Source organism: Passer domesticus, unplaced genomic scaffold (genome assembly GCF_036417665.1).
Source record: "Passer domesticus isolate bPasDom1 unplaced genomic scaffold, bPasDom1.hap1 HAP1_SCAFFOLD_131, whole genome shotgun sequence".
NCBI classification, from domain to species: Eukaryota; Metazoa; Chordata; class Aves; order Passeriformes; family Passeridae; genus Passer; species Passer domesticus.
In genome coordinates, this window is record NW_026989923.1 from 121,942 (window position 1) to 148,902 (window position 26,961).

Sequence of the window (26,961 nt, forward strand, 5' to 3'; positions counted from 1 at the left end):
ATGTTCCACTGCATGTTTTCATTTTCTTTGTTTCTGTGTTCCTTCCTTCCATCCACCCATCCACATTAGTACTGTGACTTCTGTTTCTAAAAGACTTTATTTGTCACATTAAATTCGGGTGTGCATTGATTCTCCTTTCATTTCTGATCTATTTCATCTCAGCATATTAGCAGATGTTTGACTTAAATCTTCAATTCAATCTTCATTTTAGAAAGGTTTTGGAAAATATGGCTTCACTGTGGAAGTATCCATCCATCCACCCATGGATCCATCCATCCATCCATCCATCCATCCATCCATCCATCCATCCATCCACCCATGGATCCATCCATCCATCCATCATCCATCCATCCATCCATCCATCCATCCATCCATCCATCCATCCATCCATCATCCATCCATCCATCCATCCATCCATCCATCCATCCATCCATCCATCCACCCATGGATCCATCCATCCATCCATCCATCCATCCATCCATCCATCCATCCATCCATCCATCATCCATCCATCCATCCATCCATCCATCCCTCCATCCATCCATCCATCTCTGAATTATTGTAAGCCACTAAAGCAACCCTGTCTCACCAAAACCATCAGCATCAGTAGGATTTTTGCCTTCATCTGTTCTAGGTGAACATGTGTAAGGAATTGTGAGTTTTTGCTGGATGCTGTATAAAATTCCAGGCAGTTCTTTCAGGCTTTGCAGGCAGGAGCAGGCAAAGGCGTGGGAGCAAAACAAATCATCCCAGAGAGGAAGAGGCTGGAGAGCAGCTCAGCGAGGGAGCTGAGGGAAGAGCTGTGCTGCTCTCAAATCCACACACACAGAGCCTCCAGGAGAGCCTGACCCTCAAGACATCCTGCTCCCTGCTGGGGCTGTGCAAGCACAGTGACAGCTGTGTCTCCTGAGCCAACACTCAGCACCCAGGGCAGATTTCACCAAGCACTTGGAAGGCTCAGGTTCCCTTAAGGGATCCCTATCTCAGAGCTCTCTGCACGTGGGCCACAGTTCCTCAAATAGATTTCTGCCCAGAGCCTCCCTGGCTGTCCCTCCCTGGGCTGTGCCCGGGCTCTCTCTGCAGGGCAGCTGATGGAGGAGGGATTGGATTCCCAATTCTGGAGGGCCACACGTGCCAGCTCAGCAGGGTTCTCCTGGCCCTGGGCTCTTTGGGGTGCTCTGAGAGCCTGGTCACAGGGAGCTGTTCAGCCAGGAGAGCAGGGCACCCCCCTCCCTGCCCTGCCCATCCCGTTTGGGGGTGCCCAAGTGCCAGCCTTTGGGGGGAAATGACATTTCTCAATATTGTGGTCGCATCTCTGTGCCCTGCCAGGTGAGCAGCACCCTCTAAAGGCATGGGGTGAACCTCCCCAAAACTGAGCTCACTCAGGAAAATTCATCTGAAGCCAGAACCTACCCAAATTTCTCCTCCCCAAAGCCACTGCTCTGCTCAGAGAGCAAGGCAAAGCAGAGCCTGCAGCAGTGCAGAATTCCCAAAGGAAAATGTGATTTTTGACAGCCCCGGGCAGTCTGGTGTCTGGGTTACCCACAGCACGATGGCAGAGCTGGAGTTTAGGATTTTCTGTGACACACACTGAGCCAAAGCCCTGCAAAATCTACTGGGATTTTAGAGAGGGGGAAAAAAGGAAAGAAAAAAAAAAGATTTCGTGGCACTTGAACATCTGCTTCAAACATTTGAAAAACTACAGCCCAGTGTTAATTTAAACTTCCTTATAACCCAGTTCAACATTTGGAGTGCAAACACTGTTAATAGGATGGGAACTGGGGTGGTGGTGATTTGCTTACTATATTGGGAAACAAAACCAGAACAAAACCAGCTTGAGATAGAGCTTTTGTTTATGTTGCTGACCCATCTGTCTTCATTAATGCATTATTTACAGGAAAAGTTAAAAAATTAGCTTCTGCTCCCTCTTCAAGTGCAACAGCAACAAATAAAGGCGGAATGGTTCATTTGCCCTCGACTAAAAATGGAAATTCTTATCAGCACCCCGTGGAAGGAGAGGTTTGTGATGTGCAGGGTGTTATTGTTGGGTATTGGTGCCTCGGGCCACAGCTGGGTGTCCCCAGCCCAGGCAGTGCCAGGGCAGCAGGGAGGGGCAGAAAACAGCCACCAAACATCACCCCCATCTCACTGCCAACCCCTGCCTTGATGCTAAAAGGAGAAATGCGGAGGTTTTCCCTTGTACTGACCATGTAGGGTGATGGGGGATTGTCCTGGGTGGGATTGTCCTGGGTGAGATTTCCTGGGTAGTGGTGGCATTTTCCTGGGTAATGATGGGATTCTCCTCATTGGGATTTCCTGGGTAGTGGTGGGATTTTCCTCAGTGGGATTTGTGGGTAGTGGTGGATTCTCCTTGGTGGGATTTCCTGGGTGGGATTTCCTGGGTGGGATTTCCTGGATAGTGGTGGGATTTCCTGGGTGATGGTGTGATTTTCCTCAGTGGGATTTGTGGGTAGTGGTGGGATTGTCCTCAGTGGGATTTCCTGGGAGATGGTGGATTTTCCTCAGTGGGATTTTCCTGGGTAGTGGTGGGATTTTCCTCAGTGGGATTTGTGGATAATGGTGGGATTTCCTGGGTGGGATTTCCTGGGAGATGGTGGATTTTCCTCAGTAGGATTTTCCTGGGTGATGTGGGATTCTCCTGGGTGGGATTGTCCTGGGTGATGGTGGATATTCCTCAGTGGGATTTCCTGGGTGATGGGGGGATTTTCCTCAGTGGGATTTTCCTCGGTAGTGGTGGGATTTCCTGGGTAATGGTGGGATTCTCCTCGGTGGGATTTCGGGGTAGTGGTGGGATTCTCCTCAGTGGGATTTCCTGGGTGATGGTGGATATTCCTCAGTGGGATTTCCTGGGTGGGATTTCCTGGGTAGTGGTGGGATTTTCCTCATTGGGATTTCCTGGGTGGTGGTGGGATTGTCCTCAGTGGGATTTTCCTGGATAGTGGTGGGATTTTCCTCAGTGGAATTTCCTGGGTGATGTGGGATTCTCCTGGGTGGGATTGTCCTGGGTGATGGTGGATATTCCTCAGTGGGATTTCCTGGGTGATGGTGGGATTTTCCTGCGTGTGGAAGGGTTTGGGGCTGAGCTCTGGCGTGGCCCAGGAACCACCCAGGTGTCTCTGGCCCTGAGGACACGTTCAGTGGGATCCTGCTCCCAGCACAAGCTGATCCACCTCCTGCTCAGCATTAGCAAGACTCTGATTGTATTTTTTAAAGTAAAGACAGGAAACAGGAGGGATAAAAGCACTCAACAAGGCTGCAATAAAGGAAACTATACCAGAGGAATGGATTTCCGTGGCACAGAGCAATGCTTCCTGAACAGGAGGCTGTTGGCCTGCTCCCTATCTCCAAATATTTTGCTTTCTGTGATGACCAACAGAGACAACACTCTGTGTCTTGGTTTAGCTGGAATAAATGCTGCAGCAGCATTTATTCAATGTTAACAGTGAGAAATATTCAATATTAACAGTAAGGAATATCCAATATTAACAGTAAGGAATATTCAATGTTAACAGTAAGGAATATTCAATATTGACAGTAAGGAATATTCAATATTAACAGTAAGAAATATCCAATATTAACAGTAAGGAATATTCCATATTAACAGTAAGGAATGTCCAATATTAACAGTAAGGAATATTCAATGTTAACAGTGAGGAATATTCAATATTAACAGTAAGGAATATTCAATATTAACGTTAAGAAATATTCAATATTAACGTTGTAAGGAGGCTGAGGGATGCTCCCTGCAGCTCTCCAGCTCCCCAAACAATGTCCTTCAGCTCTGTGTGGCTGAGCCTGTCCAGGCTGGGAGCTTCACATGGTGTTGAAAACGAATGTGTCGAGTTAAGTGAGAAGGCTGGGACACAGGGTGGTCTCTGCAATCAGGTACAGTAGCTGGCTAGCAACAGCAGCTAAACAACAGCCCAGCCTGCCAGCGAGCTCAGGTTTATGTTGGCTTTGCTGTAGCAACTCCTTATCTGGCAGAGATTAGAGCAGCTCCCATCAGTTGTTGTGGGATTTGGTGGAATCCGTTTCCTGAGCTGTCACCAGGGCTGTGGGCACGCTGGGGATGCAAAGTTTGGGAGGGCAGAGCTGCAGCACGGCCAGGTTTGATAAAAAATTCATGTTAAAATTAATTAGATTAAAAAACTGTGTTGTTAAGATTTATAACGTTTTGTAAAATCTGTGTTAAAATTTGTTAGATTAAATAAATTTAGGTGAGATGTAGGGAAGGAATTGTTCCCTGGGAGGGTGTGAGGCCCTGGCAGAGGTGCCCAGAGCAGCTGGGGCTGCCCCTGGATCCCTGGCAGTGCCCAAGGCCAGGCTGGGCACTGGGGCTGGAGCACCTGGGATGGTGGGAGGTGTCCCTGCCAGGGCAGGGGGCACTGGGTGGGCTTTGAGTCCCCCCTGTTATCCACAGGAATGTGAGCCCACACTCCTGCCGACCCACGGGCTGATGCAGAGGTTGGGAAGGGTTGAAATGATTCAATTTTGATTTTCAGCAGTAATTACTGCTGAAACAAGACACAAAACAGCATCATGCAAATGCAGCCTGCAATCCCAAACATTCCCTGGAGCTCTGCAGCGTTTTTGATGCTGCTCTGGCAGGGAGAGCAGCTCTCACCCCCAGTGCCCGAGCTCCCTCCTTCCCCTGGGCATTTCTCCTTCTCTGCCCATGGACAATTTACACCCACTGCAAATTTGGCCCAATAATATTGATTGTGTGTCTTGTGCTTCCTCTGCGGGCCCTAATTAGTGCGTTGGAGATAACGAGCAGGCAGTTAATGGCAGGGGAGCGGGGCTGCCCCTCGCCAGCCCTGACTCTGCTCAGGGCACAGCAGTAATGAGCTCCAGAGCTGCATCAACCCTGGACAGAGCTCAATCTAATCCAATCCAATCCAGTCCAACCCAATCCAACCCAGTCCAATCCAACCCAGTCCAATCCAACCCAACCCAATCCAATCCAACCCAATCCAATCCAGTTCAGTCCAGTCCAGTCCAGTCCAATCCAACCCAATCCAACCCAATCCAATCCAACCCAGTCCAATCCAATCCAGTCCAATCCAATCCAGTTCAGTCCAGTCCAGTCCAACCCAATCCAGTCCAATCCAATCCAATCTAGTCCAACCCAGTCCAATCCAATCCAACCCAGTCCAATCCAATCCAACCCAATCCAATCCAGTCCACTCCAATCCAATCCAGTCCAACCCAGTCCAATCCAATCCAGTCCAATCCAATCCAACCCAACTCAACCCAATCCAATCCAACCCAGTCCAACCCAGTCTAATCCAGTCTAATCCAGCCCACAGCAGCCCCCGAGGGCCTAGGAGTCCCTGGGGCACAGGGAAAGCTCTGGGAATGAGGAATTGCAGCAAGGGACAGATCCAGCTCTGAGGGTGCAGTGAGTCTCTAACCACGCGCCCCACATCTCCCGCAAAGTGCAAATGTGATTTATCCCCGTTTCACACTTTCCAGAGCTTTCTTTACCCTGGGTGGGAGGGATACAGAAGGCAGCACCACGTTCCCAGTCCCCCCAGTGGAAACATCCCTTCCCAGGGTGTGACAACACTCCAGTTTCCAGTGGGTGTTTTGACCTTTCCCTCCTCAGCGCTGTCTGTAGCTGCTGTGCTGGGAACAACTGTCCTTGGGGTGCTTGGCTGACCTCCTGACTCCTTTTGGAAAGGCATTTCCATGGAGCTCTCAGCACTTCAAACCAGCACCAGACCTTTAGTGGCATCAGAAATGTGGATGCATGTGAAGGGAACACTTGACAGCGCTGAGAAATCCATCCCTGGAGCTCCAGGAAGGGACGGGCGGGGTAAAGGTGTCGCTGAAAAGACTCAAAAACCCCCGGTGGCCTGAGGGGTTGAGTGTGGATCTCACCCAGAGCACGTGGAGCTCAAGGGGAGCTGGATGGCAGCCTGGGCCAGCCTTTATCAGGGAGATGAGGAAGGAAACGCTGCCAGGGAGAGGGAAGATTTACCTCTCACATGCTCGGAGTGCAGTGCCAGGCCAGGATTTATCCTCGTTTCGTTAGCCAGGGGTCAGAGCCTGGCCCCTGCCCCCCTGGCTGGGGGGAATCTCTGCCTGGGTGCTGAGATTACAGGAACCTGCCCTGTTCCCAGCCCCTTATCGGGACATTGTGTGAAGAGGGCTGGAATATCACATCGTGTTTTTACGCGTGATAAAGCAAATTTTCACAAGCCACACCAGCGGCTGCTGATGGGCCTCGGCCACACAGGGGTGCAGGGGGACCTTAGGGACAGGGCTCTGGGTGAAAAGGGCTTTTTGTGGGGCTGGTGGGCTCAGGAGAAAGAAAACGGGGCATTTCCTTCTCTATTCACCTGGCTGCATCCTCTGCTGTTTGCTACAGGCTGAGCACAGCCTGCAGTCCTGCAGGGGCAGCACCATCTCTGCTCTGCCCCACAAAACCCCCCCGTGTCTGAAGTTAAAAACCTCATTCCTGGAGAAACCCAGCCCTGCTCGAGGGAATTACCTGCTGGGGAAGCTCCTGCTGCCCTTGGTGGGGAGATTTTGGCAGCGTGGATCCTCCAAAATAAATGCAGTGAGTGAAATCCTCCAAGGGCTGGAGCACACCAGCACTCAGGGCCTGCTTGAACATCTCCCAGCTCCTAAACCTGCAGGGTTTGGGGCTGGAACAGATGATTTTCTCCAAAAAAGAGCCCATTTGGACACCTCTTTCTCCCTGGCATCATCAGGACCCTCCTTTTGTCCAGGTTATTTTTCCTGCAGGCCACTGGGGCTGATCCTGGAGCTGCAGCAAGGTGGCAGGAAAACCCAGGGAAAGAGGGACAGTGGCACTGGGACACTTTTTCCTCCCCACCTGGGTGAACAGCTGTGTGTACACCCAGCCTGGAGTGTTTTCTGCCTGGTCTGGGGGTGTCTTTGAGCTCCCACGTAAAGGAAGGGAGGATGGACGGCATCACTCTGGAATCCTGGGGAGAACAACATGTTCTCCCTGCTCCTGGGGCCTGGACAAGGCCAGCCCAGGCAGGGCTGGACACTTCCTGCACGTCCACCTCGCCTCCCCCAGCAACGTGCTCCTCTGGGCAGCGGCCAGGCTAAAAAAGGAAACTTCCTATCGTGCCAAAACCAAAACTGTGATAAATGTGAGGGGATAAGCCACAAAAAGGGTGACTGGCTTGGGATCCAAACACAACAATGTGGGAAGGAAAGTTTTGTTTTCTTGCCTCTCGCACCTACCAAACCCTTGGAGACAGTAGAGTGAATTCCTAAATGAATTTATTTATGAATACCTGAGAAGAGCAGAATAGATTTTCTGCTCTAGCACAAAGAATGCAGTGAGGGGGCTGGAAGGATGGCCTGAAAGGTCTCTTGCTTCCATCCCACACTGCATGGCTGAGCAGGTTTGGATGCAGTGGGATCTGTGGTTAATTTGGAAATCCATGTCACATTTAAAGGGAGAGGAAAATCCTCAGCCTGATCTCAGGGTTATCACCTTGGTAAAGCTCTTGTGTCCTCACGGTGCAGTGGGAGGGTTAAAGGGTGAAAAATTGTCTTTTTGGAGGTTTCCAAGCCTACAGGGCACGGCTGGAAAGGATCTTTTTTCTTAGTGGTAGACAGTCTGTTGTGCTTTCACATGGCAGGAGCAGCATCACCCTCTGCAGGGGATCCAGAGTCAGTGCCCAAAACCTGCTGAGCTGAAAGGGCCCAAAACCCCACCGTGAGTTTATAATGCCCCTGCCCCAGGAACAGGAGGGGTTCTCTGCTGCTGCCACCCCAAAAAGCTTCCTGGCTGCAGAAATAGAGGGGGGGAGGAAATGCAGGCCGGGCACCAGGCAGTTTTTGGGGGTCTCACGCTGTGGGGTCTCCAGCAGGAGATGTGCAAGTGCAGAAAATCCAGAGCAGGCTCTGGGCTGAGCAGAGAGGACACCCAGCCCCTCGGGGATGAAAAGGGAGCAGTTTCACAGATCTGGCACGGGCAGTTCATGGTTCTCTGTCTCTGGAAAAAGCTCATTTTAAAGAAAAGAACTCCTCATTGCCTTCCAGCTCAAGGTGCCCGTGGCTCTCTCCCCTCCCGGCTCTCAGGAACTTCCAGCCCACCTGACCTCTGTTGGAAAGTCTCTCCTTCCCAGATGACCTCTGCAAATGTTAATGGGTGGAATATCTTCAAAGAGTGCCTCTGATCCTGCAGCCACGGGGTTGTTCTGCCTATCGGAGCGGAAGCGCAGGAATGCGCAGTTTATTTTAAATAACGTGCACTTGTCCTAATCGTGGGGGTTTCTGAGCCTCAGCCAGGCCTTTGCACGTCATTGCAGTCTGCTGTGAAGGAATTATTGGCCTCTTCACACTTTTGATCTTTGCAGAAAGGAGCGTGTGGCATTTCCAGCCCAGATGTCCACGATGGAGAAGTTTCTCCCTAACCACTCATTGGTGAGGAGCTTCTTGCAGAGGTAAAAAATCAAATAAACACTGAAGCAGCTCTGTCAAGGTCATTGAAATCACAGGAAAGACTCGTGAGTGGCAGCTGTGAAGTGGTGGCAGGCACTCTGGAACCTCTCAGCCCCAGTGTGGGATCCATGGATGTTTTGCCTGGGGTATCTCAGCAGGGAGACAGGCAGCTGGAGGAGGGACAGTTCTGGTTCCTCCTTGTGAAGGCACAGTGGGTCCAGAACCCAAAATTCCATGTGCAATCCTGACTGAGCAGCAGAAGTGTTGGCCTGTTCCCCAGGTAACCTGAGCAGCTGACAGAAGAGCTGAACTAAACACAGCCAAAAAAAAGCTAAAGGATATTTCTGACATTTCCTGGTTCAGAGCATGAACCAGCCCTGCTCTCCTTCCTGCCCCTGGCCTGTGGGCAGGAGCAGGACCCTGGGCAATACAAGCCCCTGGCTCTGAACCTGCAATCCCTGAGCATTCCTGCTTTTGGTGTCTGTGAAAAGCTGGGTGTCTCCTCCTAGTTGGTTTTGGCACCACTTTGACTCGTGGCTTTAGTTAAGTTTTTTATCTCCTCCTCGAGCATCCTGGTTTTCCTCTCCAGCTCCTCCCGCGAGCGCTCTGCGTTCCTCAGCCTCAGCTCCAGCTCCTCCCTCCTCTTCTTCTCCTGCTCCAGGTCCTGGTTCAGCCTCACCACCCTGGCCCACACCTCGTAGTTTTCCTTCTGGAGGCTGCAAAGGGAAACAGAGCATGAGAGGAGTGGATTGGACTGGGTGGGATTGGATTGGGTTGGATTGGATTGGATTGGATTGGATTGGATTGGATTGGATTGGGTTGGATTGGATTGGATTGGATTGGATTGGGTTGGGTTGGATTGGATTGGATTGGATTGGGTTGGATTGGATTGGATTGGGTTGGGTTGGGTTGGATTGGATTGGATTGGATTGGGTTGGATTGGATTGGGTTGGGTTGGGTTGGGTTGGATTGGATTGGATTGGATTGGGTTGGATTGGATTGGATTGGATTGGGTTGGGATTGGATTGGATTGGATTGGATTGGATTGGATTGGATTGGGTTGGATTGGATTGGACTGGGATGGACTGGATTGGATTGGGTTGGACTGGGTGGGATTGGACTGGACTGGATTGGATTGGACTGGACTGGATTGAGTTGGAAAAGGGCTGGGAAATCATTTGGCTCCCAGGGAGTCTGACCTCAGACCCCCTCAGCACCAAGACAAGCCAGAGGTGCTGCCCTGAGCCCTTCAGTAACTGGATCATAACTCGATCCAATAAATCAATAAATTAATACATGTGTATTGATAATGGGATATAATCATAATATAATAACAATATGTGGGACTGATGGTTACAGCCAACGGTGTGACAATGCTGCTGGTGAATTCTGGAGAGCCTGATGGTCCAATGCTGTGGTGACAACAGGAATGATGACAGGAATCATGCAAAGGACTGCAGGAACTCTGCAGTGCCACTGAATGGTGTGTGGGAGCTGTGGGGATAATGCATCACCCACAGCCCGTGCAGTGCAGCACACCGATGGCCAGAGAGCTGCTGAAGCTGTGTTTGGTCAGGGATCACTGCTGTGACATCCTGTGGAGCACTGATTTGGGGATAATGCATCACCCACAGCCCGTGCAGTGCAGCACACTGATGGTCAGAGAGCTGCTGAAGCTGTGTTTGGTCAGGGATCACTGCTGTGACATCCTGCTTTCTGTGGAGCACTGATTTGGGGATAATGGAGCACTGATGCTGGATAATGCATCACCCACAGCCCGTGCAGTGCAGCACAGCACACTGATGGCCAGAGAGCTGCTGAAGCTGTGTTTTATCAGGGATCCCTGCTGTGACATCCTGCATTCCCTGCTGGGGAATGGTGTGTGCAGTGCCTGCTGGCACAGCAGTTACCTTTCCACCTACCCCTTGCAATCATTCCTCTGCTCCTCCAGATCCTTCTCCAGCTTGTGGATGACGCCTTGCAGGACCTCCCTGCTGTCCTGCTCAGCCCTGGGCTCCTCAGCAGGGCTGCTGCTGGGGCTGCCAGGCTCCTTTGGCTCGTGGCAGGGGCTGAAGCAGGGCAGGAACTCCTTCTCAGAGGTGCTGCTGGCAGGGCTGGGGCTGGAGCCGCTGCCCTCCGCGCTCTCTGCCACGCTGTCCTCGCAGGCTGCAGCCCTGTGGAGGTCCAGCAGCTTAAAGAGGTCATGGGACAACGTTCTCTTGTGTCCCTCACAGGCCGCGGGGCGTGGGCTGCCCTTCCAGAAGTCACTGGCGAGGACATCACTCCTGTCCCTGCTGCCCTTGTCCCCCGGGGCTGCCAGGAAGGATTTCCTGCTGGGCAAGGTCTGGGTTCTTTTCCTTGGCTGAGTTTTCCAGGTGCCCAGCGTGGCTGTGGGCTCTGTGTCCTCCCCGGGGATGCTGGAGGTGGCAGCTGGGGCAGGGGTGCTGCTGGAGTTGGGGTGATCCCTCTGCAGAGCAGAGCCCTGGAGCAGACAGGCACAGGCACAGCTTTACAAAGGGCACACTGAAACATGCTGGCCACACTTTTCCACTAAAACCCACTTGGAATTGCACCCAATTTACCATTTCTGCAGGGATCCCTTGGAAGAAAAGCCTGTAGCCCTCAACGTTTTCCCCTGAGCTGGAAAGGTTTCATGTGCTGGGCCAAAAAGCTTGGGGAGTTTTCAGACTCCCCAGAGCAGCAGATTTTCCACAGGAAAGTGGGAAGTTTACCCACATCATTTTCCTGATGTAAATATTCCAGGGGTGACAGCTAGAGCTTTGGAACCTATAAATAGCAAACTCTTCACTGACCTGCCAGAGCCTGCCACAATTTTAATTCTAGTGAACGTTTAATGAACGTAGGTTGATTTCTTGGGGATAAAGCCAGCCTTACCCTCTGCCTTTGGGTGGAGCCTCGGAGGTCCTCTGCAGCCCCCCAGCCCACGGAGCTGCGAGGGACAGGAGCCTTCTTCTCGTGTTTCGGGGCAGGTGGGGAGGGAGGCACATCCTTGGAGGGGGGAAAGAGCTGCTGGTGGTGGCTGATCAGCGCTGTCATCACCCTCTGCACCCGGGGCGTGCCTGGGGGGACACAGGGTCAGGCTGGGGGGGCCCTCCCATAGTGTACAACTATACACAAACCTTAAGATACAAAATACTGACTTAAAAATACCATAAAATAACACAAACATTGTTGAAAAAAAAAATTAAACTGAAAACAAGTTCCAAAAAAAAAATTACTAAATACTTTTTAAAAATAGAACAATAAAAAATACATCATAATAAGACCCAGAAAAAATTATTTTAAATTATTGACTTTAAAACATTTACAACATAGTGTAAAAAAGTGTAAAACGAATAGTGTAAAACTTATAATGCACAAAACATAGTGTAAAACTAATAAAGCAAAAACCACTTATAATATATAACTAATAAAGCAAAAAAAAATATATATATGGCCAATATATATATAATATATAATATATATTATATATAAAATATATGGCCAATATATATAATATATATTATATATATTATATACATAATATATTATATATAATATATTAGATATTATATATTATGTATATTATATATTATAGACATAATATATTATATAACACTTAAAATATAACACTTATATTTTATATAATAAAAAATAATTAACTTCTAATTGTAATAACAGAAATTATAACATCTATATTATCTCCCCTTCACAATTCTGTGGAAAGGCACATTTCTGCCTTTCTTTCAGCTCCACCACAGAAAATCTTTCATTTGGAGCCTGTGGATGCTTCAAAACTGAAATATCCTCCAGGATATTGAAATTACTCCAAATGCCCCAAAATTGAAATATCCTCCAGCATACTGAAATTACTCCAAATACCCCAAAACTGAAATGTCCTCCAGGACCCTGCAATCACTCCAGGAGTTCCTTTTACCTCTCATGATGACTGCAGGCTCCTCCACCCTGGGCCTGATCAGGTTCACCCCCATCACTGTGGCCAGGTTGTCCACGCTCATCTTGTTGACGCTGGAGTTCAGTTGGATTTCATAGAGAAACCTGCCAGAATTCCACATATTTCACATTGGATATTTGAAATATGTGAGTATTTCACGTTTCAGAGGTGGGAGATGGCAAAAAATCCTGGTGAAAAGAATCCTGATTTATCCTCCCAGCTCCTCCTCTCAGTCACAAGGACAGAAACCCTCGGGCTCAGGACTGGTACCAGAATAAAAACCAGCACGAGAGGAGTTGCTCCCCTTAGTGCAGAAAGGAAAGAAATCCCCACCCCAGGCTGGGTGAAACCTGGAGGTTTTGGTGCACAAGGCTCTTGTAGAAAAAAAAGGGAAAAAAAACCTTTTTGTGAAAAAGAAGCCTGGAGGTTTTGGTGCACAAGACTTTTGTGGAAAAAGAAGGAAAAAAAAACCTTTTTGTGAAAAAGAAGCCTGGAGGTTTTGGTGCACAAGGCTTTTGTAGAAAAAAAAGGGAAAAAAACCTTTTTGTGAAAAAGAAGCCTGGAGGTTTTGGTGGACAAGGCTTTTATGGGGAAAAAAAAAAAAAAAAAAAAAAAAAAAAAAAAAGGAAAAAAACCCCTTTTTTTGTGAAAAATACCCCAGGAAAGCTACACCTGGTTTGAGCTGCCAGGGATTTGTGAGTGAGTTGGAGGGACTGATGCCCAGCCATTCCCAGGGGGTCCATCCCAGGGGCTGGAATTCTCCTCTGCAGCAATCAGGGCTGGAAGGGAAGGGAAGCAAAGCCCCGCTCAGGGAGGCTCTGCCTGGAGGGGCACCCCTGGGGGGCCATTTGTGCTCCCCAGCCCCAAAGCTGAGCTGCCACGGCCCGGGCAGGGCACTGACCTGCAGAGGAAGCTGAGGAGGTTGTAGTTGTCTCTGGGGAGGAGGGACAGCTGCTTCACGAGCTCCTGCTGGCCCTGGGTGGTGAGAAACAGCTCCAGGAGGGTCCGCAGGAGCCAAGGACTGCTCCTGGTGACCCCAGCCCAGGGCAGGGGGTGTCCCCAGCCCTGGGAGGGCTCCACACACGTGTGGTGGCACCTGGGGACAGGGCTCGGGGGTGACCCTGGGGGTCTGCTCCAAACTCAGCTATTCCATGGCTCTGGCTCTCCTGGTTTGCTGCCCCTGGAGCTCCAGCTCTGCACGGAAGGTTCTGCAGGGCTCAGCAAGGAGGGGCAGCCCCAGCAGGGTCCCCCCCAGCCCAGCCCAGCCTGTGTGGGACAAGCTCTGGGAAGAGCTGGTCCTGCCTCACCTCCTCTGGAGCTATGATATTTTAGTGAGAAATCCTCTGCTAGGATTTTTCCTGTCCTGAGGAGCTGAAAGCCTCAGGAAAGAAATGCAAACAATAACTATCTGCTGCTGTGGAATGCCCAAAGGTGCATCTTCCATTGGTCCATGTGGATTGTTTTCAATCAGTGACCAATCACAGCCACCTCTGCCAAGGCTGTGAGCAGGCACAGGATTTTTGTTATTCATTCCTATTCTATTCTTGTCTTTGTAGCCTTCTGATCTTCTTCTCTCTGTTCTTTTGGTATAGTTTTGATGTAGTATTTTAATATAATATATAACATAATAAATCAGCCTTCTGATGAAAATGGAGTCAAGCCTCGTGTCCTCACACAAGGCGTCCTTGCCAAGACAAGACTCCTCCAGCACCTTGTGGACAGTCAGGACATTTTTAACCCCAAAGAGAAGCAGAAACTGAAGCTTTAAAATTCACAAACCCCCGCGGCCAGGCTGGAAAACCCCACTGGCTTTGGGGGGAGTTTTTTCTTTTTCCTTTTTTCCCTTTTTCTCTCCCCAGATTCCAAATCCCCTCGGCTGGCACTGCTGTGTACCCTTGTCCCCTCCAGCCCACAGCATTCCCTGGCGCTGGAACTGATTTTTTGGAGACAAAAGCAGCTGTACCTTTGTCTCGTCAGCCTCCAGGGCCTGCCCACAGAGCAGGAAATCCTCGTACTGCAGCCAGGGCACCACGGGCTCGGGCAGCTCGCGCAGGTACAGCTTCAGCAGGGAGGCCACGGTGTGCACGTCGGTGTCCCTGCAGCCAGCAAGGGACACTCAGGGCCAGCAGGTCCCCAGGAGGCTCTGCCTGAGCTCTGGGGCTGCTGCGGGCACAGGGAGCTGGGAAAGGGGAGCCACAGCCAGGGGGTGAACTTCTGGGGGGTTCCTGATGGATCCTCTCCTCCTCGAGCCCTTCTGGAGGGTTTCTGGTGGATCCTCTCCTCCTCGAGCCCTTCTGGAGGGTTCCTGATGGATCCTCTCCTCCTCGAGCCCTTCTGGAGGGTTCCTGATGGATCTCCTTCTCCTCAACCCCTTCTGGAGGGTTCCTGATGGATCCTCTCCTCCTCGAGCCCTTCTGGAGGGTTCCTGATGGATCCTCTCCTCCTCGAGCCCTTCTGGAGGGTTCCTGATGGATCCTCTCCTCCTCGAGCCCTTCTGGAGGGTTCCTGATGGATCTCCTTCTCCTCAACCCCTTCTGGAAGGTTCTTGATGGATCCCCTCCTCTTTGAGCCCTTCTGGAGGGTTCCTGGTGGATCCCCTCCTCTTTGAGCCCTTCTGGAGGGTTCCTGGTGGATCCAGCCCTCTTCCTCAAGCCCTTCTGAATCCCCTCTCCTCCTTGAGCCCTTTTAGAAGGTTCCTGATGGACCCCCTCTACTCCTCAAGACCTGCTGGGTCCCCTCTCTTCCTCAAGCCCTTCTGGAGGGTTCCTGATGGATCCCCTCCTCCTTGAGCCCTTCTGGAGGGTTCCTACTGGATCCCCTCTCCCCCTCACACCCTTCTGGACGGTTCTTGCTGAATCTCCTCCTCTTTGAGCCCTTCTGGAAGGTTCCTGCTGGATCCCCTCTCCTCCCCAAGCCCTTCTGGACAGTTCTTGCTGAATCTCCTTGTCTTTGAACCCTTCTGGAAGGTTCCTGCTGGATCCCCTCTCCTCCCCAAGCCCTTCTGGAAGGTTCCTGCTGGATCCCCTCTCCCCCTCGCGCCCCTCCGCAGGGTCCATGGTTCCTGCAGGGCTCTGGGGGTGGCCCAGGCTGTTTTCCCCTGGGATTGGGGTGGGCTGGGGGCAGCAGAGTCACCTGTGGAAGGAGGGTCTCTCGCCGGCGTCGAAGGCGTCGCGGAGCTGCCGGACCAGGCTGTCCTGGCCGGGCAGGCGGAAGATCCCCTCCTCGGCCACGCCGTGCTCCAGGATGAACTCGGCGCTCTTCTGCACCACCAGGGGCACCAGGTGCTGCCCAAACTTCTGCTCGTGGGCCATGGTCTGTGCCAGGCACTGCCCGAACACCGCTGGGGACAGGGCACAGCTCAGCTCGGGGCGTGGCGTTTGTGCTTTGCACGCTCTGGGCTGCTTTGGGGTAAAACTCTAAACTTCATGAAAAGTGGCTGCAGTGCTCCTCACAGGGGTGGAGAACCAAGGAAAAGGGAGCAAAATCCTTCTCCTATTTCCCATTCCAAGAAAACCCTTCTCCTATTTCCCATTCCAAGCAAAATCCTTCTCCCACCTCCCATTCCAGGCAAAACCCTTCTCCCATCTCCCATTCCAGGCAAAACCCTTCTCCCATCTCCCATTCCAAGCAAAACCCTTGTCCCACTTCCCATTCCAGGAAAAACCCTTCTCCCATCTTCCCATTCCAGGCAAAACCCTTTCTCCCATCTCCCATTCCAAGGAAACCCTTCTCCCATCTCCCATTCCAGACAAAACCCTTCTCCCATCTTCCCATTCCAAGAAAAACCCTTCTCCCATCTTCCCATTCCAGGCAAAACCCTTCTCCCATCTCCCATTCCAAGGAAAACCCTTCTCCCATCTCCCATTCCAAGGAAAACCCTTCTCCCATCTCCCATTCCAGACAAAACCCTTCTCCCAACCCTTTCCAGCCCAGAACCAAGGACACCACTGCAGCTTCAGGCCCAAAAAGTGCAAAGAGCAAATTGAGGCTCCAGGGAGGGCTCAGAGCCCCTTCCAGGAGAGCTGCAGAGGGGCTGGGGACAAGGACAGGACACAGGGCATGGCCTTCAGCTGAAGGAGGATTGATTCAGCTGGGATATTGGGGAGGAATTCCCAGCTGGGAGGGTGAGGAGACCCTGGCACAGCCCCAAGGCTGGGTGTGAGGAGGGTGAGGCTGAGACCGAGGGAAGGTGGAGAAAAAACGGGGGCAGAAAGGATGGAATTCACAAAATCCACAGAATTCACAGCAAGGATGGGCTGGGCAAGAAAAGGCAGGGGAAAAACGATGTGAAAACCAACATTTTCCAAGGCTTTATCCCTGAATGGGAATTGCTGTTAAGAGCATTTTCAGGGTGAGAAAGGAGGTTGAAGAAGAAGCCACCAGGAAATGTCCATCCTTGGCTCTCCTCAGCACTGCCCCTGCTTGCAGCAGCCCCAGCACCAGGGGAGCAAGAAAAGGCAGTGGAAAAGCAAAGTGAGGGGTTTGGCAGGGGAAAAGCAAAGTGAGGAGTTTGGCAGGTGAAAAATAACATTTTTCCAAGGCTTCTATCCCTGAATGGGAGTTTCTCTGAAGATTTTCAGGGTCAGAAAGGAGGTTGAAGAAGAAGCCACCAGGAAATGTCCATCCTTGGTTTTACCTCCCGAGGCCGAGCCCAGCGCCCTGCGGATGGATGTCACCCACTCCTCCAGCTCGGCCTGCGAGCTCGCCATCAGCACACAGGGCTCCTGCGCCGGCCGCGGCTGCTCGCCCGCCGGCCCTGCGGACACAGTGGGGCAGCAGAGGGACCTTCACTGGGCAGAAATGCAGGTACGGGGCAGAAAATGCATTTACTGGGCAGAGGAACACCTTTACTGGGCTGAGAAACACCTTTACTGGGCAGAGAAACACTTTCACTGGACAGAAAATACATTTACTGGGCAGAGAAACACCTCTGCTGGGCAGAAAATACATTTACTGGGCAGAAAATACATTTACTGGGCATAGAAACACATTTACTGGGCAGAAAACATATTTACTGGGCAGAGAAACACCTCTGCTGGGCAGAAAATACATTTACTGGGCAGAAAAGACATTTAGTCAGCATAGAAACACATTTACTGGGCAGAGAAACACTTTTACTGGGCAGAGAATACAACTACTGGGCAGAGAAACACTTTTACTGGGCAGAAAATACAACTACTGGGCATAGAAACACATTTACTGGGCAGAGAAACACTTTTACTGGGCAGAAAATACATTTACTGGGCATAGAAACACATTTACTGGGCAGAGAAACACTTTTACTGGGCAGAAAATACATTTACTGGGCATAGAAACACATTTACTGGGCAGAAAATACATTTACTGGGCAGAGGAACACCTTTATTGGGCAGAGAAAAACATTTACTGGGCATAAAAACACATTTAGTGGGCAGAGAAACACATTTAGTGGGCAGAAAATAGACAGTTACTAGGCAGAAAATACATTTACTGGGCAGAGGAACACCTTTAACACCCTCACCCGGGATGATCTCAAAGATGAATTTCCCTCCCTCCTCGGGGTTTGTGGCCAGCACGTTGATGGAGCTCCCCTGGAGAGCCAGGCAGCCCTGGGACAGAGCAGAGCCCTGAGTGCCACCTGTGCCAGGCCAGGGTGGCACCAGGGGGGCAGCGCTGCCCTCCCACGCCTTCCAGGAAAAAATTTCATGGGATCATGGAATCCCAGAACGGCTTGGGTGGGAAAAGCCCAGCCAGTGCCACCCCTGCCATGGCAGGGACACTTCCACTGTCCCAGCCTGGCCTGGGACATTCCAGGGGCAGCCACGGCTGCTCTGGGAATTCCATCCCAGCCCTCCCCATCCCCACATGGCTGGGGACACCCCCAGGTGGGACATCCCGGGCAGGGACACCCCCAGAGGGGACACCCCAACTGGGATACCCCAACTGGGACACCTCTAACTGGGACACCCTTAACTGGGACATCCCCAACTGGGACACCCCTAATGGGACACCCCTAACTGGGACACCCCCAACAGGGACACCCCTAACTGGGACACCCCTAACTGGGACACCTCTAATGGGACACCCCTAACTGGGACACCCCCAACAGGGACACCCCTAACTGGGACACCCCTAACTGGGACACCCCTAACTGGGACACCTCTAATGGGACACCCCTAACTGGGACACCCCCAACAGGGACACCCCTAACTGGGACATTCCCAACTGGGATACCCCAACTGGGACACACCTAACTGGGACACCCCAACTGGGACACTCCCAACTGGGACACCCCTAACTGGGATACCCCTAATGGGACACCCTCAACTGGGATACCCCCAACTGGGACACTTCCAACTGGGACACCCCCAACTGGGACACCCCTAATGGGACACCCCCAACTGGGATACCCCAACTGGGACACCCCCAACAGGGACACCCCAACTGGGACACTCCCAACTGGGACACCCCTAATGGGATACCCCCAACTGGGATAGCCCTAATGTGACATCCCTAACTGGGCCACCCCTCCCGGGCCACCCCCAACCCCGGAGCCCCTGGGGGGTCCCGGCCCCACCTGCGGCTTGGCCTCCTCCTCGTCCTTGTAGTAGAGCAGCTGCTGCCCGCGCAGCACGAAGAAGCGCAGCTGCCAGTTCCGCACCAGGGCGCGCTGCTTGCGCAGCCAGCCCAGCTTCTGCGGAGGGGGCAGCACGGAGGGGTCCGCGGCCACCACACTGCGGGAGCGGGCTGGGGACACAGGGACACGGGTGTGGGGACGGGGACTGGGCAATGGGGACACGGGGACACGGCAATGGGGACACGGCAATGGGGACACAGGGACACGGGTGTGGGGACGGGGGCTGGGCAATGGGGACACGGGGACACGGCAATGGGCACAGGGGCTGGGGACACAGGGACACGGGTGTGGGGACAGGGACTGGGCAATGGGGACACGGGGACACGGCAATGGGGACACGGCAATGGGCACAGGGGCTGGGGACACAGGGACAGGGGTGTGGGGACAGGGGCTGGGTAATGGGGACACGGGGACACGGCAATGGGGACACGGCACTGGGGACAGGGGTGTGGGGACGGGGACAGGGCAATGGGGACACGGGGACACAGCACTGGGGACACGGCAATGGGGACAGGGACACGGGTGTGGGGACAGGGACAGGGCAATGGGGACACGGGGACACGGCAATGGGCACACGGCAATGGGCACAGGGGCTGGGGACACAGGGACAGGGGCAATGGGGACAGGGACACGGGTGTGGGGACAGGGACAGAGCACTGGGGACACAGGGACAGGTCAATGGGGACAGGGGCTGGGGACATGGGGACAGGGGTGGGGGGACACAAGGACAGGGGTGTGGGGACACGGGAAGAGGGGCTGGGGACACAGGGACACAGCAATGGGGACAGGGACGCAGCAGTGGGGACATGGGGAAATGCATTGGGGACAGGGACAGAGGCTGGGGACACAGGGACAGGGATGTGGGGACACAGGGACACAGCAGTGGGGAGAGGGACACGGGTTGGGGACAGGGACACAGGCTGGGGACACAGGGACAGGGGTGTGGGGACACGGGGACACTGTATGAGGACACTGAGGATGGGGACGCAGCCACAGGGGAGTGGGGACAGGGACACAGGCTGGGGACAGAGACACGGATGTGGGGACAGGTGACACGGTGACAGGGGTGTGGGGACACAGGATATGGGGACAGGGGACACAGGTACAGGGGCACAGTGACACAGGTGTGGGGACAGGGGACACAGAGTGGGGGCACAGGGCACACAGAGTGGGGACAGGGCACACAGAGTGGGGACACAGGGACGGGCCAGGCTCTCGCCCCGTTTGCAGGAAGTGGCTGCAGCGGCTGCCAGCGTGAGCTCCCTCACGAGTGAGAACCCAAACCTTGCTGGGGCTGTTTTGGGGGGGTTTTTTATGGCTTGTGAGGGGTTTGCCCCCTCTCCAGAGCAGCAGTGACAGCAGAGTGACCCAAAGGCTTTGGAGGTCCCAGTTTTGCTGTGGGGTGGTGCCAGCGGGGCAGAACTCACATTTGTGGGGCTGGAAAATCTCCAGGGATGGAAAACCACCAGCAGGTTTGGCACTGGGCAGAGCAGTGTCCCTGTCACCTGCTGGCATGGCCCCACTGGTGGCACGGCCCTATGGCATCCCCAAATGCTCCGGGACAGCAATGCCTGGCAGGGGTCACTTCCAGGGGGGATTTCTGCCTCTGCAGCCCCCCAGAGCTGGGCAGAGTTTGCATTTATGGCTGCAGGGCAAAAACAAATCCGTGACTGGCAGGGAATTCACTGGGGTCTGCACTGGTGATTTCCTGAGCTGGAAGACCCGAGCCAGAGCTCCAGTTTCACCCCAGAGGTGTCCCCACTTCCCCTCCCCACATCCCCCAGGGCGAGGAGCCCCTTTGGGGGTGCCCCCCAAAACATTTCCTGCAGCAACGGCCTCCGGGGTTGGGCATTTCCTCCAAAACCTCCCCCAGCAGGGAGAGCTGCCCCTGGCCTGCCCCAAAATCAGGAGTGCAGGACAGAGGCCACCGTGGCCACCACTGGCCCAGAGCCTTGGCCTGGGCAGGAGCCCCCCCTGGCACCCCCACTGCTGGGAACTGGCAAAAAAAAACAAGAAAAGAGGTTTCACCAGGGAATTTCTGTTTCACCGAAATCAATTTTTTGCAGTTCTCCAAACGCTGCCACAGGCAGGGCTGGGTGAGCAGGGGAAGTGTCCCCAGGCCACGAGGAGCCAGCGAGGGTGGGGGCAAGCTGCAAATATTGCAAACTTTTGCAAATGTGACTTTCACATCTCTGCAAATGAAGCCACAGCAGCCCCGGAGGCAGCGCAAAAACACAAAGCCACACAGAGTCACACAAAGTCACAGAAACACTCACACAAAAAGTTACAGAAAAACTCACACAGTCACAGAAACACTCACAAAAAGTCACAGAAACACTCACACAAAAAGTCACAGAAAAACTCACACAGTCACAGAAACACTCACACAAAGTCACAGAAAAACTCACACAAAAAGTCACACAAACTCACAAAAAAATTCACACAAAGTCACAGAAAAACTCACACAAACTCACAGAAAAACTCACACAAAAAGTCACAGAAAAATTCACACAAAGTCACACAAACTCACAAAACATTCACACAAAGTCACGCTCACCCAGCAGCTGGAAGCTGCAAAAAGCACCGGGGCTTTCATCACAAGCAGATTTTCTCCAAAAAAAGGCAATTCCTGGTACCAACACAGGCCCAAGCCTCTGCCCCATCTCCACCCTCTGCTCCCCAGCACCCTTGGCGTGCCCTGGCATTTTTTTGTGCCTTGACTTCACCCACTGCCTCTGGGCAAAACAAATATTAATTATCCTGGGAATGCCTCTGTGATAATCCGTGGGGATTTCTCGCCCAGAGTGTGGGGATGGCCCTGAGCTGGAGCTTCTGGGCCATCCCAGGCCTCATTTGGGGCTTCCACCCCTTCCCTGGGGGCTCTGGGTGCAGAGAATGGCTCGGCCAGCCTGGGAAAAGCAGCTTCAGACAGAAATCCAAGTTTCTTGGTGGGAAAACCCAGCCAGGCAGAGACCGGCTGGGCCCGGCTCTGCTCGGGGACAACCCCAGGCCCAGGGTGGATTTTTGGATGGCCTGGGCTCAGGCTGGGCTCTGACCATCTTCACCCCTAAACCCCCTCCCTGACCACACCTAAATCACCCCAAATCCCCTCCCTGACCCCCCCATCGCCCCTAAATCCCCTCCCTGACCACCTTCCTGACTACCTCATGATCACCCCTAAATGATCACTCCTAAATCCCCTCCCTGTCCATTGTCACCCCTAAATCCCCTCCCTGACCCCCCATCACCCCTAAATCCCCTCTCTGTCCATATCATCACCCCTAAATCCCCTCCCTGACCCCCCCATTGCCCCTAAATCCCCTCCCTGACTCCCTCCCTATCTACCCCAAGACCACCCCTAAATGATCACTCCTAAATCCCCTCCCTGTCCATTGTCACCCCTAAATCCCCTCCCTGACCCCCCATCACCCCTAAATCCCCTCTCTGTCCATATCATCACCCCTAAATCCCCTCCCTGACCCCCCATCACCCCTAAATCCCCTCTCTGTCCATATCATCACCCCTAAATCCCCTCCCTGACCCCCCCATTGCCCCTAAATCCCCTCCCTGACCCCCTCCCTATCTACCCCAAGATCACCCCTAAATGATCACCCCTAAATCCCCTCCCTGACCACACCTAAATCACCCCAAATCCCCTCCCTGACCCCCCCATCACCCCTAAATCCCCTCCCTGACCCCCTCCCTATCTACCCCAAGATCACCCCTAAATGATCACCCCTAAATCCCCTTCCTGACCATGAACACTCCTAAATCCCCTCCCTGACCATCCTCACCCCTAAATTTCCGCCCTGACCTCACCACCATCACCCCTAAATCCCCCCCCGTCCACATCATCACCCCTAAATCCCCTTCCTGACCTCACCATGACCACCCGTAAATGATCACCCCTAAATCCCCTTCCTGACCTCACCATGACCACCCGTAAATGATCACCCCTAAATCCTCTCCCTCACCTCACCACCATCACCCCTAAATCCCCAAGGGGCCTGGGTGGTTTAAATCCCCCCCAAACCCGGATTTTGGGGGGCAGCACCCCTCGCTGACAAATTTGCAAATCCCTTCTCGTAAATCACTTGCAGATCATCTGCTGTGTCCCAGAAGTGGCACCGGGCCCGGTGTCCCCACAGAGGCAGAACCTGAGCCGGGCCCGGCCCCGCGGACACGGAAGGCCGCCAAGGAGCCCTCACGGTACCTATTTTTGCAGCGTCCATCTTCAGGTTGAAATCCCAGTTCCTTGGCAGCTTCAGGGACATTCTGGCTCAGGAAAGTCGTTTTGTTTTCCTTCCTTCCTCAAGGTGAGTTGTTTAGGAGCGGGGCTGGACCCACGCCCTGATGGTCCCGTGGGGTCGCGGCTCGGCGAGCGCCGCTTTGCCAGCGAGCTTCCTGCCTCTGAGAGCAGCACAAACCCCATAAAAGTCCTTTCCTGCCCCGCTTTCCTGCCCGGCTCTGCCTTCCCCAGCCCTGCTGCGCCGTGGTGCCCGCTCTGGTCCCCTCTTGTCCCCCGTCCTGGCCCGGGGCCCTCCAGCCCAGCCCGGGCCGCTCCCCGGGGCCGCTCGGGGCATTTGAGGAAGTGCTGTGGGAGCTCCGTGTGTCCTCCCCGAGCTGGCAGCGCTGCCCCGAGCAGGACCAGCCCAGCCCGGGGCCCTGGGCACGGCCTGGCCGGGGCAGGGCTGGGGGTGAGCCCGGGGTGGGCTCCGGGCCCGTCCTGGGCACCGCCGGGCTCGGGGTTTGGCTGCTCCCCTTCTTGGGTGGTGGGCCCTTCGTGTGAGGAGTGAAGAGAAAATAATCTTGACTCCATATTTCAGAAGCCTGATTTATTATATTATGGTATATGTTATATTAAAATGATATATTAAAGCTGCACTAAAAGAATAGAGAGCAAAGGATCCATCAGAAGGCTGGAAAGGACAAAAAGGGAACGATAGCAAAAGCGACTCCGAGAGTCGGAGCCAGCTGATTGGGGTTGGCCGTTAATTAGGAACAACCAACAGAAACCTGTTGGTAACAGCGCCCAGAGCACCTCCACAGCCATCATACTGCTCATTGTTTTCGTTTCTTTCCTGAGGATTCTCAGCTGGAACAGAACAATCCCAGCAAAGGATTTTCCATAAATCATGGCCCAGCCATGGTGGCGGAGGCTCTGCAGCCAAAGGGGTGGAACGGGGCAGCTCTGGGAGGAAAGGACGAAAGGAAACCAGAGGGTGAGCACCACGGTGTTGGTGCCACTTATTTTGTTGTACCAACTTATTTTCATTTTGATTTTTAATTTTGATTTTTAAATTTTAGGTTTAATTTTTACTTTTCATTTCAAATTTAATTTTTAATTTTTACAGTTTTTTGGGTTTTTTTTTAAATTTTTCAATTTGACTTTTCCAGCTGCGGGAGCTGCCTGGGCTCCCACATTTTGCTCTTTTTGCCCAGCCTGGCTCTGGAGCAGCCCTTTCCCAGCCCTGTCACCGCAGGATGTCACGAGGCACAAACGGAAACTCTGCCTGAGCCCCGAGCTGCAGCTCGGCCACAGCCCCGAGCAAAACCCTGAATTTCTCCCCAAAATCCACCCGGAGCCTGCAGGACCTGCAACAGGCAACTCCCAGCCCCACAAAGTCGGTTTTTGTCCCAGCAGCAGCTCTCAGGGAGTGGGGGATCACTCTGGGGCTGCAGCAGGATTCCCTCTGCAAATCTGCTTTTTTCCAGGTCTAAAAATGCAGATTAAATTGGCACAGGATGGGGGAAAGCAGGGGAATCTGCATTTTCCAGAATATAGAACATTGCTGAACATTGCTGAATATTGGACATTGCTGAATACTGAACACTGCTGAATATTTAACGTTGTTGAATATTGAATATTGGTCAATATTGAACATTGCTGAATACTGAATATTGCTGAATACTGCTGAATACTGAATGTTGGTGAATTTTGAACATTGCTGAATACTGGACATTGCTGAACGCTGAATATTGCTGAATATTGAATGTTGGTGAATTTTGAACATTGGTGAATACTGAACACTGCTGAATATTGAATGTTGGTGAATTTTGAACATTGCTGAATACTGGACATTGCTGAACGCTGAATATTGCTGAATATTGAATGTTGGTGAATTTTGAACATTGGTGAATACTGAACACTGCTGAATATTGAATGTTGGTGAATTTTGAACATTGGTGAATACTGAACACTGCTGAATATTGAACACTGCTGAATACTGAATATTGCTGAATATTGCACACTGCTGAATATTGAACCTTGCTGAATATTGGACATTGCTAAATACTGAACACTACTGAATACTGAATATTGCTGAATATTGAACACTGCTGAATATTGAATATTGCTGAATATTGAACACTGCTGAATACTGAACGTTACTGAATATTGAATATTGCTGAATATCAAACACTGCTGAATAATGAACGTTACTGAGTATTGAATATTTCTGAATATTGAACTCTGAATATGGAATGTTGCTAAATACTGAACACTGCTGAATATTGAGCACTGCTGAACACTGAATATTCCTGAATATTGAACACTGCTGAATACTGAATGTTACTGAATATTGAACACTGCTGAATATTGAACACTGCTGAATATTTAATGTCGCTGAATATTTTTCTCCAGGCAATCCCTCAGGAAGGAGAGCACAGGGCAGGGAACAGGGAATGTGAATTTGGAAAGCCTGGAGCACGCCACGGCGCTGAATGAAACTCCCCCAGAGGTAATGGAATTTATATTTATTTAACAGTAACATACAGTATATAAATAGGGTAAATACTTTAAAATATACAATATTTCACATTCGAACATTCGGTCAAAGGAAGGCAACTCTACGTGTGCAGCTAGAACTGGAACCAAAAACAAAGCACAGAGAAAGAACAGCCAGGGCTGCAGAGCAGGGGCTGCACAGGAGCTCAGAGCTGCCACGGGGCTTTGGGGACAGAGCTGTCCCCAGGGGGGACACCCAGCCCTGCCCTGCCCCCAGCCAGGGCAGGGGGAGAGGGCAGGACCCCCCAGGCAGGCCTGGGGCTCCCTGCACACAGGGGACACAGGGACATTCCCTGGGAGGGGACAATCCCTGGAGGTGACATTCCCTGGGATGTGACATTCCCTGGAGGGTAACATTCCCTGGGATGTGACATTTCCTAGGATGTGACATTCCCTGGAGGTGACATTTCCTAGGATGTGACATTCCCTAGAGGGTCACATTCCCTGGGATGTGACATTCCCTGGAGTGTGACATTCCCTGGGATGGCAATTCCCTGGGATGTCACATTCCCTGGAAGGGGACAAAATTCCCACCCAGGTGTCCACAGCTGTGCCCCAAACCCAAAGCTCACCTGGGGGTGCCCGGTGTGCCACCCCTGTGGGCACTGCCACCTCTGGTGGCCCCAGAGCAGGCTGGGACCCTGCCAGGGGGGCTGTCCCCTCCTCCCAGCCCACACAAAGCCCAGCTCCTCTCCTGCTCTCAACCTTCTGTCCAGGCTGAGCTCCAGCCCTGCCTGGGTCACTCTGTCACCCAAACTCCCCAGGTTCAGCACCCCTGGGCACCAGAGACAGCCCAAGCCAGCACGGCAGCTTCCATCCTCCCCAGATTCCCCATCCAGGCTCAGACCAGACCTGCAGGACATTCCCTGCCCATGGCAAAGGAGGTGGGAGAAGATTTTAATCCCCCCTCCATCCCAAAGGCAGCTCCCAGCCCTGTGAGCTCAGCTGCACAACCTGCAACAACCCCAAATACAGCTGCCTTCCCTCCTCCTCCCTGCATCCACTGTTCCACCCTTTCATGGCTTTTAAAGGTGATTTTTCCATGCAGGAAAACCTTCCCAGACAGCTCTGCCCCTGAGGAGCAGCCCGGGTTTGGAGGGAAGGGCAGGAATAAAGCTGGTCAGGGAATTCTGATCAGGGAATTTCTGA

The 26,961-nt window shown here is 52.6% G+C and overlaps 1 protein-coding gene across 1 annotated transcript; it reads right to left on the reverse strand.

Annotated features, from left to right (window-relative positions):
• Positions 1-7,267: 7,267 nt before the first annotated feature.
• Positions 7,268-23,625, reverse strand: LOC135291840 (rho GTPase-activating protein 25-like). Its single transcript, XM_064406093.1, has 11 exons — positions 23,239-23,625; positions 18,966-19,135; positions 17,910-17,997; positions 17,046-17,165; positions 15,542-15,749; positions 14,373-14,505; positions 13,311-13,384; positions 12,392-12,513; positions 11,350-11,534; positions 10,377-10,936; positions 7,268-9,170 (listed from the first exon to the last, which is right to left on the reverse strand). Exons 1-11 carry the CDS (start codon positions 23,297-23,299, stop codon positions 8,960-8,962), a joined length of 1,932 nt encoding a protein of 643 aa, XP_064262163.1. The 5' UTR covers positions 23,300-23,625; the 3' UTR covers positions 7,268-8,959.
• Positions 23,626-26,961: the final 3,336 nt, after the last annotated feature.

Bases quoted from the DNA above. Each gene is read 5' to 3' on its own strand.
- LOC135291840 (XM_064406093.1), bottom strand. From the start codon at position 23,299: ATGTCCCTGAAGCTGCCAAGGAACTGGGATTTCAACCTGAAGATGGAC. The intron at 15,750-17,045 runs GTAAAACCAAGG...CCCTGTCCCCAG, and splicing joins GCTGGGCTCGGCCTCGGGAG to CGGTGTTCGGGCAGTGCCTG. The intron at 12,514-13,310 runs GTCAGTGCCCTG...GAATTCTGGCAG, and splicing joins CTCCTCAGCTTCCTCTGCAG to GTTTCTCTATGAAATCCAAC.